Source organism: Pan paniscus, chromosome X (genome assembly GCF_029289425.2).
Source record: "Pan paniscus chromosome X, NHGRI_mPanPan1-v2.0_pri, whole genome shotgun sequence".
NCBI classification, from domain to species: domain Eukaryota; kingdom Metazoa; phylum Chordata; class Mammalia; order Primates; family Hominidae; genus Pan; species Pan paniscus.
The window spans coordinates 25,651,025-25,663,162 of NC_073272.2; the positions used below are offsets into that span (position 1 = coordinate 25,651,025).

The following is a 12,138-nucleotide window of genomic DNA, read 5'->3' on the forward strand; positions in this document are numbered from 1 at the left end:
TGTAATCCCAACACTTTGGGAGGCTGAGGAGGGCGGATCACCTGAGGTCAGGAGTTTGAGACCAGCCTGACCAACATGGTGAAACCCTGTCTCTACTAAAAATACAAAAATTAGCCAGGGATGGTGGCGCATGCCTGTAGTCCTAGCTACTCCGGAGGCTGAGGCAGGAGAATTGCTTGAACCCAGCAGGCGGAAGTTGCAGTGAGTCATGATTGCACCACTACACTCCAGCCTGAGCAACAGAGTGAGACTCCATCTATTAAAACAACAACAACAACACAAAGAAAATAGTCTACAGCAGTGAAGATGAGTGCACTACTGCCATACATAACCCATAAACAAAATGTTAAGGGAACAAAACAAGTTGCAAAATAATATGTAGTAAGACTCATCTAGATAAACTTATATATATATAATATGTATATTTAGACTTAAATTTGGTATATTTTTATAAAGGCAAAAACAGGCAGGCTCAACTATAGTATTTCAGAATACATACATATATGGTTAAACTGGAAGAAAAGTTGAAAGAAAAACAAGGGAATGAAATAAAATTCCAGATAATGGTTCCCTCTGGGGAGACTTGGGGGTGAGGGGACCCATGGAAGACTTGAAAGGCATCGGTAATTTCCTTTTTTTTTTTTGAGATGGAGTCTTGTTCTGTCGCGCAGGCTGGAGTGCAGTGGCGCGATCTTGGCTCACTGTAACCTCCACCTCCCAAGTTCAAGCAATTCTCTGCCTCAGCCTCCCGAGTAGCTGGGATTACAGGCACCTGCCACCATGCCTGGCTAATTTTTTGGTATTTTTAGTAGAGACGGGTTTTCACCATCTTGGCCAGGCTGGTCTTGAACTCCTGACCTCGTCATCCACCTGCCTCGGCCTCCCACAGTGCTGGGATTACAGGCGTGAGCCACCGCGCCCGGCGGTAATTTCCTAGTTTTAAAGGTAGATAATTGGTTGGTATGTACATGGTCATTATAGTGTTGGATTTTAAACTATACATATGTTATATATTCTTGTAACTTAAAAGAAAGCCCTAGACTGTACCAAGATGACAATATTTCTGGATACACCTATCTTTGCTTCACAATTCTGACAAAAAGTTCATTTTAACTGAAGCAGATAAATTCCTCTTAAGTAACCAATGATGACAGACTGAAACACTACTTTATTGGTAGAAGACTCAGCACAAACATTTAGAATCATTTCGTAAGAGGGAAAAGGGATGTGGCAGAGCAGCAAAATGCCACAGACCTGTTTGGGATATTTCAGAGTAATATACCCCCATGGGAAATAATACCGTTAAGGATTGTGCCATCGTTCCTAATTTAAAAATTTTCAGTGCCCTGTTTTATGTATGTATGTATGTATTTAGAGACCGAGTCTCGCTGTTTCGCCCAGGCTGGAGTGCAGTGGCACGATCTCGGCTCACTGTAACCTCCGCCTCCCAGGTTCAAGTGATTCTTGTGCCTCCGCCTCCCAAGTAGGTGGGATTACAGGTGTGTGCCACCATGCCTGGCTAATTTTTGTGTTTTCAGTAGAGACGGGGTTGCGCCATGTTGTCCAGGCTGGTCTCAAACTTCTGGGCTCAAGTGATCCACCCATCTCCACATCCCAAAGTGCTGGGATTACAGGCGTGAGCCACCACACCTGGCCAGCACCCTGTTTTAAACATAGTGTCCACAGTTTCTCTGACTATGTACAACCAAAAGCCAGTACATCTGTTACATGATTAGAATACAAACAATTGGCCGGGCACGGTGGCTCACGCCTGTAATCCCAGCACTTTGGGAGGCCGAGGCGGGCAGATCACGAGGTCAGGAGATCAAGACCACCCTGCACAACATGGTGAAACCCCATCTCTACTGAAAATACTAAACCCCGTCTCTATTAAAAATTAGCCAGGCGTGGTGCTATGTACCTGTAATCCCAGCTACTCGTGAGGCTGAGGCAGGAGAATCGCTTGAACCCGGGAGGCGGAGGTTGCAGTGAGCCGAGATCGTGCCACTGCACTCCAGCCTGGGCCACAGAGCGAGACTCTGTCTCAAAAAAAAAAAAAATGAATTAGATGATACTTAATTGAGACTGGTAATTAAAGCTGGACTTGAAAACCAACTTCCTAACAAGCTAAGAAACAAAAAAGTCCCCTTCATGAAGTGTCCCTTAATTCCCTTCAATGAAGACAAGATATCTTCATCCAAAAATCATACATTTTTGTGTGTGCCTTTCTTCTGGCATTTATCACATTTTATCTTGTATTTTGGTCATATGCTTTCCTTATCTCCTTTACTAGATTTTGAATTATTTGATAGTCTATGAAGAGAATATACTCAGCTCCAGGGCCCCAGAAAGATTCATTTTCCAGGGTAGCTTAAATCTTAGCTCTCATTAAAAAAACAAAAACAAGGCCGGGCGTGGTGGCTCACGCCTGTAATCCCAGCACTTTGGGAGGCCGAGATGGGTGGAGCACCTGAGTTCAGGAGTTCGAGGCCAGCCTGACCAACATGGTGAAAACCCGTCTCTACTAAAAATACAAAAATTAGCTGGGTGTTGTGGTGTGCGCCTGTAGTCCCAGCTACTCAGGAGGTTGAGACAGGAGAATGGCTTGAACCCGGGAGGTGGAGGTTGCAGTAAGCCGAGATCGTGCCACTGCACTCCAGCCTGGGCAACAGAGCAAGATTCCATCTCAAAAATAAATAAATAAACAAAAAAATAAAAAACAAAAATCCCCCTGAAGCCCATGAAATCTAAAGTGGGGGGGTGAAGCAAGATCAACAAAAAACAATGCCACTTCATTATATCAAGTAATTCCTGAAATCTAAGAATATTGAATTTTGAATTAATAGGGCCTTCTGCTATTTTTCCTTTAAAACTTGTAATAAATATTTAATGCAGTCAACATTAATTTTTTGTATTTTTAGTAGAGATGAGGTTTCACCGTGTTAGCCAGGATGGTCTTGATCTCCTGACCTCGTGATCTGCCCACCTCGGCCTCCCAAAATTCTAGGATTACAGGCATGAGCCACCGAGCCCGACCGTTTTGTTTGTTTGTTTGTTTGTTTGTTTTTGATACAGGGTTTCACTCCCATTCACCAGGCTGGAGTGCAGTGGGGTGAACATGGCTCGCCACAAACTCTACCTCCTGGGCTCATGAGATTCTCCTGCCTCAGCCTCCCAAGTAGATGGGACTACAGGTGCATGCCACCACACCTGGTTATTATTATTATTTTTTTTTTGGTAGTTTTTGTAGAGACAGGGTTTTGCCACATTGCCCAAGCTGGTCTCGAACACCTAGGCTCAAAGCGATTTGCCTGCCTCAGCCTCCCAAAGTGCTGGGATTTCAGGCATGAGCCACTGTGCCTGGCCCTGATTTTATTACCTTCTATTGAGAACAGACAGCTGTCAATAAAATTATCCTTGGAGAGTAACAAACAGGAGAAAGCCTTAAGTTCTCAATGACTCTGAAGAAGGCAAGGGTATAAAGACAGAGAGAAATGCAAACCAGTCATGAGCCAATTAAAAATCTTTACCACCTCACTCTAAAAAGATCTGCATATAAATTTGGGTAGCTTTAATATCTAATGTTTTCAAATGACCAGAAAATGTTGGCCTGCTTAACTGGTATCCTAACCACAGTCCAGCTGCTTCTGCACTGGGCTGAATTCTTAGCGCAGTCAGAGAATGCTGTTTCCAAGCCAGAGGCTCCCGCAGCCCTCACTTTAGCTTTGGTGTGCGTGTGTGTCTGCACAGACACCACAGTGAGCACTCCGGGGAGGCTGGGGGACTCCCTCTGGCTTTGGTGTGCTTCAGTCTGCAGTCACACCACAATGAAGGCTCACAGTTGAGGCTTTTAGTCTCACTTTCCACATTTCTGTCTAGGGCTGTTTAGAGATTTCTTGATATTTTACTTCCTTTCCCATATAAAATTTAGTGTGCATTTGTTTTTTTGCTTGTTTGTTTTTGTTTTTTTGAGATGAAGTCTCGCTCTGTTGCCCAGGCTAGAGTGCAGTGGCGCAATCTTGGCTGACTGCAACCCCTGCCTCCTGGGTTCAAGCAATTCTCCTGCCTCAGCCTCCTGAGTAGCCGGGATTACAGACGTGCATCACCATGCCCAGCTAATTTTTGTATTTTTTTAGTAGAGACAGGGTTTCATCATGTTGGCCAGGCTGGTCTGGAACTCCCGACCTCAGGTGCTCCACCCGCCTTGGCCTCCCAAAGTGCTGGGATTACAGGCATGAGCCACCGCACCTGGCCGCATTTGTTAAGGAATTTTTTAAAAAGGAAAGGAAGCTTCCATAGAAAATATCAGAGAAATAAAACAAAAAACAATCAAAAAAACACCCATGAATGTTTCCTCTTTAAAAGGGATTGCCAAAAGACTCTTGATATTGGTATAGAATTTCCTATTCAAGAGCTAGTTTAAATAGGCTCGAGAAGGACTAATTCCTTTAGAAACCACCAGTATAAAAATTAGTGGGTTTTTTTCTTTTTCTTTTTTTTTGAGACAGGGCCTCACTGTGTTGCTCAAGCTGGAGTGCAGTGGCGCAATCATGGCTCACTCTATTTAGCCCTTACCTTCTGGGCTCAAGCAATCCTCCCACCTCAGCCTCCCAAAGTATGCCACCATGCCCAGCTAATTTTTTTATTTTTTGGAGAGATAGGGTCTCACTATGTTGCCTAGGCTGGTCTCAAACTCCTGAGCTCAAGTGATCCTCCCACCTTGGACTCCCAATGTGCTGGGCGTGAGTCACTGCACCTGGCCAAAAAATGAGTCTTAAGATTTCACTAGAAGATTATTTATGTAAATAATAAAGAGGGCTTATAATTTATTCTGTTACTTCCAAATCCCAGTTCAAAATTCTGGATTTTAATTCTGAGATAGTTATTTATATGTATTTTTTTTTAACTTGTCAATGATTTGAAGCTCAGTTATTTATTTTTTTTAAAAAGTATTTTCATTGAAAAATGAACTTCCTTCAATCTGTGATGTAGAAGGTATATTAATATAAGAAGTCTAATTCTTCCTTAGCTGGCTGTGCCTCTGAGTGCTTAGTAGAGACATGATACCTTATTCTCTACTCATTCTTCCTTATCAGTGGGAGGAAGGGAATGTTCCAAGCGAACATAGGCAACATTTAATCGGCTATGTGGCCACTAAAAGAGATGAAAGGTGACAAGTTCTTACAATTACACAACTTCTTCCCTCTGTTGCTCATGTACTAGACAGCACAGAGAACGTGGCCTTTAGCTGGTAGCTAGTCCCCAACATACGATGGCTCACACCCTCAGCTGAGCTGAGAAGCCTGGGGGATAAACAGAAACGGCAGTGCTAAGGAAAGAACAGAACTTATGATAAGTGAAAAACCAAGAGGAAGAGGCTCTCAATTATGTCTTTTTCCTGGGAGCATAGTACATTCCCTTTGAATTCAGTTTCAATAAGACTTTTAAATAATACGCTACACTTAGAGGAAACTAGGAATACAATATAATGGAAAATATGGTCTAAGACTACGGTGGAATGCATTGCATTTTATGGTCACCACTTATTTGGCCCTGCTGATAATAACCAAATACTCAGAAGTTCTACTGCTCTACCAAGAAGGGTCACCTGAAAAATCTGAGCTGGAGACAGAACTAGAAGCAAACAGAAAAAACAATAAATCAACAGGGTTATCAAATATTTTACAAAACCCTAGAGAAACCACATATTTAAACCAAAAGGAAGATAATGAAAAAGATGCTCCTCACCTTTTGAAAGTTCTCCTTCCACAAATCTTCTATGACTATATATCCTCGTAAACCCCAGTCATATAATCTCTCCCCACTGACCTTAAAACAAAATAGAAAAGATCTTACCATCTGACCCAGCAATCCCTATTATTGGGAATAATAATGGAATATAAATCATTTTACTATAAAGATATATGCATGCATATGTTCATCATAGCACTATGCATAATAGCAAAACATGGAATCAACCTAAATGCCCATCAATGGTAGATTTTTTTTTTTTTTTGAGATGGAGTTTTCGCTCTTGTTGCCCAGGCTGGAGTGGAATGGCGCAATCTTGGCTCACTGCAACCTCCGCCTCCTGGGTTCAAGCAATTTTCTTGCCTCAGCCTCCCAAGTAGCTGGGATTACAGGCATGTGCCACCACACCCAGCTAATTTTTTGTATTTAATAGAGACAGGGTTTCACCACGTTGGTCAGGCTGGTCTCGAACTCCTGGCCTCAGGTGATCCACCTACCTCGGCCTTCCAAAGTGCTGGGATTACAGGCGTGGGCCAACACGCCCAGCCAATGGTAGACTTGATAAAGAAAATGTGGTACTTATACACCACAGAATACTATGCAGCCAAAAAGAATGAGCTCATGTCCTTTGCAGGGACAGGGATGGAGCTGGGGGCCATTATCTTAAGTGAACTAACATAGGAACAGAAAACCAAATACCACATGTTCTTACTTGTAATTGGGAACTAAACCTTGACAACACATGGACACAAAGAAGGGAACAGAGACCGACGCCTACTTGAGGGTGGAGGGTGAGAAGAGGGCGAGGATCAAAAAACTACCCATCAGGTACTAGGCTTATTACCCGGGTAACAAAATAATCTGTACACCAAACCCTCATGACACACGATTTACAATAACAAACCTGCACATGTACCCCTAAAGCTAAAAGTTAAAAAAGAAAGAAATTAAAAAAAAAAAAAAAAAGACTCCTACTCTGGGGACAGCCACATATGCTTCTCAACGAGCAACCAAGTTCACCCTCTCCACTCTAGCTATTTACTGCTTAAACCATAACAGGCTGAAATAATGTTTAATTATTTTTATATCTAGGGCTGGAAGATGTTACTCACTGTTCCTGACCTGGGGCTGGAGCAGGGACAGAAGCATTAACTATCTGCCTCCAGGACTGTTACAAACAATGTTGAGCAAATGCTGGAAAGTACTGGTATTTGTCATCAAAGCCATCAAGCTCCCCAAGCTGGGGCCACTGGACTCTCACATACAACTGTAGCCCAATCGAGGAATCTGGATTCAATACTGTCATGAACAACCAAGGAAGCTCAGTCTCAGGTCAGTCTGGCTCAGAGTCCAATTTGGGTGACTGCACTGCTGTCTGCTCCTGGAACTGAGTTTCCATGTGATGTGGTAGTTCCAGCAGCTAAAGTCCCTGTGTCCACAATCTGCCCAGGACCTCAAAACCTAGAGCCTGTCTTGTTCTTGCCAGTTCCTGAGGGACACCATCTCTAGAGTCCCACTCACTCCAGATATCACCCTTTTCAGGCTACCTACTGGTCTCCATCAGTGGTTCTCAAACACCATAGGCATTAATAACAAACCACCGGAGGGCTTGCTAAAACACAGACTGCTGGCCCTTACTCCCAGAGCTTCTGATTCAGTCAGTCTGGGGTGGGGCCTGAGAGTTTGCATTTCTAACAAGTTCTCAGGTGATGCTGCTGCTTCTGGTCTGGAACACATTTTAAGAATCGGTGGTACAGCTTTATCCATGTTGCCTGCCACCGTGATAGATCTGCTTGCCAGGGTACCATAAGACTGAGGCTTCAAGGATAAGAAAGGAGCAGCCAACTGAAAGCCCCGAAAAGGGCACTCCAAGCAGAGGGGATTACAGTCCCCAAAGTCCCCAGCAAGGAAAGCAAGGGCACCAGTAATAGGGAGGAGTGGAAGTCAGAGTAGTCTGGGTCTACAATACCAACGAGAGCAGGTTGTGACCGGACATGCATAAACTGAGTGACCCATAATTATCAGCTTTGGAATTTGAGTCTCTAGACTTCCATGTAAGTATACAAAAAATGTATATTAAATTTTTGCTGATGAATATTCAAACAATCATGCAAATTCGTGTTCAAATTCTGTGAACACTGGCATTACTGGAAGAAGGGCCAGAACTGAGGCATATAGTGGAGAAAATCATTTAAATTTGCTGTATTCATCTATATGTACAAACAAATTTTAGTCTGGTGTTATAAGAACTGCAAAATAAAATAAAATTAAGCATCAGATTCATACACACACAAACAAGAATGAGGGACATCATGGATTACAGAGTTTCTCTTACCTGGGCAAACACGATGGCTTGTTGTGGATAATAGAGGGAGGCAGCTAATCCCATGAAACCAGGCGGATACACTAGCTTCTTTATTTTTGAACCTAATAAATAAAAGGTTGTACACGCCATCAGATGATTCATTATCCTCACCATCACAATTTACCTTATCCATTTAATACAGAACAAGGCCAGGCACAGTGGCTCACGCCTGTAATCCAAAAGCTCTGGGAGGCCGAGGCAGGAGGATCACTTGAGGCCAGGAGTTTGACACCAGCCTGGGCAACATAGTCAGATCCTGTCTCTACAAAGATTAAAATAAAAAAATTAGCCAGGCGTGGTAGTGTGTGCCTATAGTCCTAGCTACTTGGGAGGCTGAGGTGGGAGGATTCCTTGATCCCAGGAGTTCGAGGTTACAATGAGCTATGATCACACCTCTAAACTCCAGCCTGGGTGACAGAGCAAGACCGTGTCTCTTAAGAAACCCAAACAACAAAACCAAAATAACCCCACCACTGAATAAGATTTCTTTGGTCCTAAACTGAAAGAATGTGCCAAATAAAGTCATGTGCACCAAAACGCTTTTGCACTGCTTTATTGAGATAAAATTCATATTCACCCATTTAAAGTACAGTTCAATGGCTTTTAGTATATTGACAGAGGTGTGTAACCATCATTACAATTAACTTTAGAGCTTTTTCATAATCACTAAAAGAAACCCATTAGCAGTCATTCCTCAACCCCCCCGTACCGTCCAGCCCTAGGCAACCATTGATCTACTTTCTATCTCTATGTGTTTGCCTACTCTGGATATTTCTTTTTTTTTTTTTGAGACAGAGTTTTGCTCTTGTCACCCAGGCTGGAGTGCAATGGCGCAATCTTGGCTCACTGCAACCTCTGCCTCTCGGGTTCAGGCAATTCTCCTGCCTCAGCCTCTCGAGTAGCTGGGGTTACAGGCACACGCCACCATGCCCGGCTAATTTTGTATTTTTAGTAGGCATGGGGTTTCGCCATGCTGGCCAGGCTGGTCTCGAACTCCTGACCTCAGGTGATCCACCCGCCACGGCCTCCCAAAGTGCTGGGATTACAGGTGTAAGCCGCTGCGCCCGGCCCTCTGGATATTTCATATAAATGGAATCATGCAGTAAATATATGGTCCTTTGTGACTGGCTTCTTTCACTCAGGACCAAGTGTTTTCAAGAGAACACCTTTTTTTCCCTAAGAGAGCAGAAAAAAAGATTATTTTAAAAATAAACAAATGAGTATTTTGGTTTCTAGGGTTTATGTTCTTTTATAGCAATCTGGCTTCCTATATAAATACTAAACACAAGCGTTCTTCTTCTCCCCTTTCTGCAACCCCGTTAAAAAAACAGTAAGAAAAAACATTAATAAACCCACAATGAAGAGAAAATGTGTGGAAGGGCCACTGGCAGACAGGAAGTGTCAATCAATTTTCAGAAAATGGAGAGTGAACGGAAATAAGAGGACACACTGCCTTGAAATCTTGAAATCTTGAGGAGGAGTGCAGCCTCAGAGGGAGCAGATCTGTCCCACGCAGCCCCAGGGAGATTCCAGATCCAGAGATGGCAGGTACCGTGGGGAGTGGAGATGGCAACCAGGGAGCAAGACAAGGGCACAGGACAAATGCAAGTCCGATGCATGGACCAGCATGGCCTTTCCTTCCCCTATGCCATCCCAGTACAAAACTACCCCTGGCCAGGAAGTCACACCAGTTCAAAATGTTAAAAAACCCAGTAAACCAGGGTTACTGGGTGTGGTGGCTCACACCTGTAATCCTAGCACTTGGGGAGGTCGAGGCATAAGGATTGCTTGAGGCCAGGAATTGAGACCAGCTGAAGTAACATAGCGAGACTCCATCTCCATTTCTTTTTTTTCTGTTGAGAGAGGGCCTCACTCGGTCTCCCAGGCTGGAGTGCAGTGGCACAATCATGGCTCACTGCAGCCTCGACCTCCCAGGTTCAAACTATCTTCCTGCCTCAGCCCCTCAAGTAGGTGGGACAAGAGGTGCAAGCCATCATGCCTGGCTAATTTTTTTTTTTTTTTTGTAGTTTTTGTAGACACGGGGTTTCCTCATGTTGCCCAGATTGGTCTTGAACTCCTGAGCTCAAGCAATCCACCTGCCTCAGCCTCCCAAAGTGCTGGGATTACAGGCATGAGCCAGTACGCCCAGCCCCCCATCTCAATTCCTTTAAAAAAACAACAACAAAAAAAGTGAGCCTGATGCAGTGGCTCACACCTGTAATCCCAGCACTTTGGGAGGCTGAGGTGGGAGGACTGATTGAGCCTAGGAGTTTGAGACCAGCCTGGGCAACTTAGGGAGACCACATCTCTACAAAAAATTAAAAAATTAGTAAGGTGTGGTGGCGTGTGCCTGTGGTCCTAGCTACTCAGGAGGCTGAGGCTGGAGGATTGCTTGAGCCCAGGAGTTCAACGCTACTGTGAGCTGTGTCTATGCCACTGCACTCCAGCCTGGGTGATAATTTGGATGTTGTTCTCTCTGAATCTCATGTTAAATTGTAATCCCCAATGTTGGAGGTGGGGCCTGGTGGGACGTGACCGGATCATGAAGGTGGATTTCTCACAGATGGTTTAACACCATTCCCTTGGTGCTGTCCTTGTGCAACAGTGAGTTCTCTTGAGATCTGGCTGTTTAAAAATGTGTGACACCTCCCCCACCTCTTTCTCTTGCTCGCACTCTTGCCATGTGAGACATCAGCTCCCCCTTTGCCTTCCACCATGATTGCAAGCAGCCCAAGGCCTCACCAGAAGCCGAGGAGATGCTGGTGCCATGCTTCCTGTACAGCCTGCAGAACTGTGAGCCAACTAAACCTCTTTTCTTTATAAATTACCCAGTGTTAGGTTATAGCAATGCAAGAATGGCCTAACACACTGGGTGATAAAGCAAGATCCTGTCTCAAAAAAAAAAAAAAAAAAAAAAAAGAGTTAAAACAGTGGGGGCAGGGTATCACTAAAGAAACACCATGGATTTCCTGCTGAGAACCAAGAGAGCTGGAAGGGGTGAGTATGTCAGTGCCTGAGAGAAAAGCCCTCCTCACACTGGCCCTGGGTGCACCCTTGTATATGGTCACTTCCTGCCCAGCTCCCCTGAGGTAGAAACTGCCCGTCAGTGGGCCCCACGTACAGACAGGGAGTTCTTTTTTTTTTTTTCCGAGACGGAGTCTTGCTCTGTTGCTCAGGTTGGAGTGCAGTGGCGTGATCTCAGCTCACTGCAACCTCTGCCTCCTGGGTTCAAGTGATTCTCTAGCCTCAGCCTCCTGAGTAGCTGGGATTACAGACACCCTCCACCACACCCGGCTATTTTTTGTATTTTTAGTAGAGATGGGGTTTTCCCATGTTGGCCAGGCTGGTCTTGAACTCCTGACCTCAGGTGATCCGCCTGCCTCAGCCTCCCAAAGTGCTGGGATTACAGGTGAAAGAGTTCTTATTAGCATTTCAGCTGCCTCACTTTGAAACATGACTGGATAACCAAGAATCACCAGTCATTTGTGGAAAGCCTGAAACATAAAGGAGAAAAACCAAGACAAGCACAAAGAAAAAAAAAGACCAAGACAAGCACAAAGGAAACAGAAGAACTTCAAAACAAAACTAAACCTATTACTAAGTATCATCAAATAAATTTTAAAAGCCACTACATTAAAAGAAAAAAATAATTCTATGAAAAAAAGAACATTCAAAGAACAGGAAGGAGCTCTTGGAAATGACCAAAGCAAAAAAAATTCAAAAGGAACAAAATAAAATAATCAAGAAAATATAAGAGACACATAGGGTCCTTTTAAATAACTCAATTGCTAATTAATGAGTTGAGGAAGGAAAAAGAATGAGAGTAAATTTTCAAAGATACACAAGATAGGCTGGGCACAGTGGCTCATGCCTGTAATCCTAGCGCTTTGGGAGGCTGAAGAAGGAAGACTGCTTGAGCTCGGGAGTTTGAGACCAGCCTGGGCAACATGGTGACACCCGGTCTCCACAAAAAAAACAAAAATTAGTCAGGTGTGGTGGTGCATGCCTATAGTCGCAGCTAC

The 12,138-nt window shown here is 44.0% G+C and overlaps 1 protein-coding gene across 4 annotated transcripts in view; it reads right to left on the minus strand.

Moving 5' to 3' along the window:
• The window catches only part of APOO (apolipoprotein O), a 73,865-nt gene that overhangs the window by 16,477 nt on the left and 45,250 nt on the right, over positions 1 to 12,138 (minus strand). For all 4 annotated transcript variants that reach the window (XM_055106808.2, XM_003819576.5, XM_063601785.1 and 1 more), the window contains 2 exons: positions 8,087 to 8,178; positions 5,749 to 5,829 (listed from right to left, as the gene is read on the minus strand). In XM_055106808.2, the coding sequence (XP_054962783.1) occupies positions 5,749 to 5,829; positions 8,087 to 8,178 (173 nt within the window). The remainder of the gene's footprint in view (positions 1 to 5,748; positions 5,830 to 8,086; positions 8,179 to 12,138) is intronic.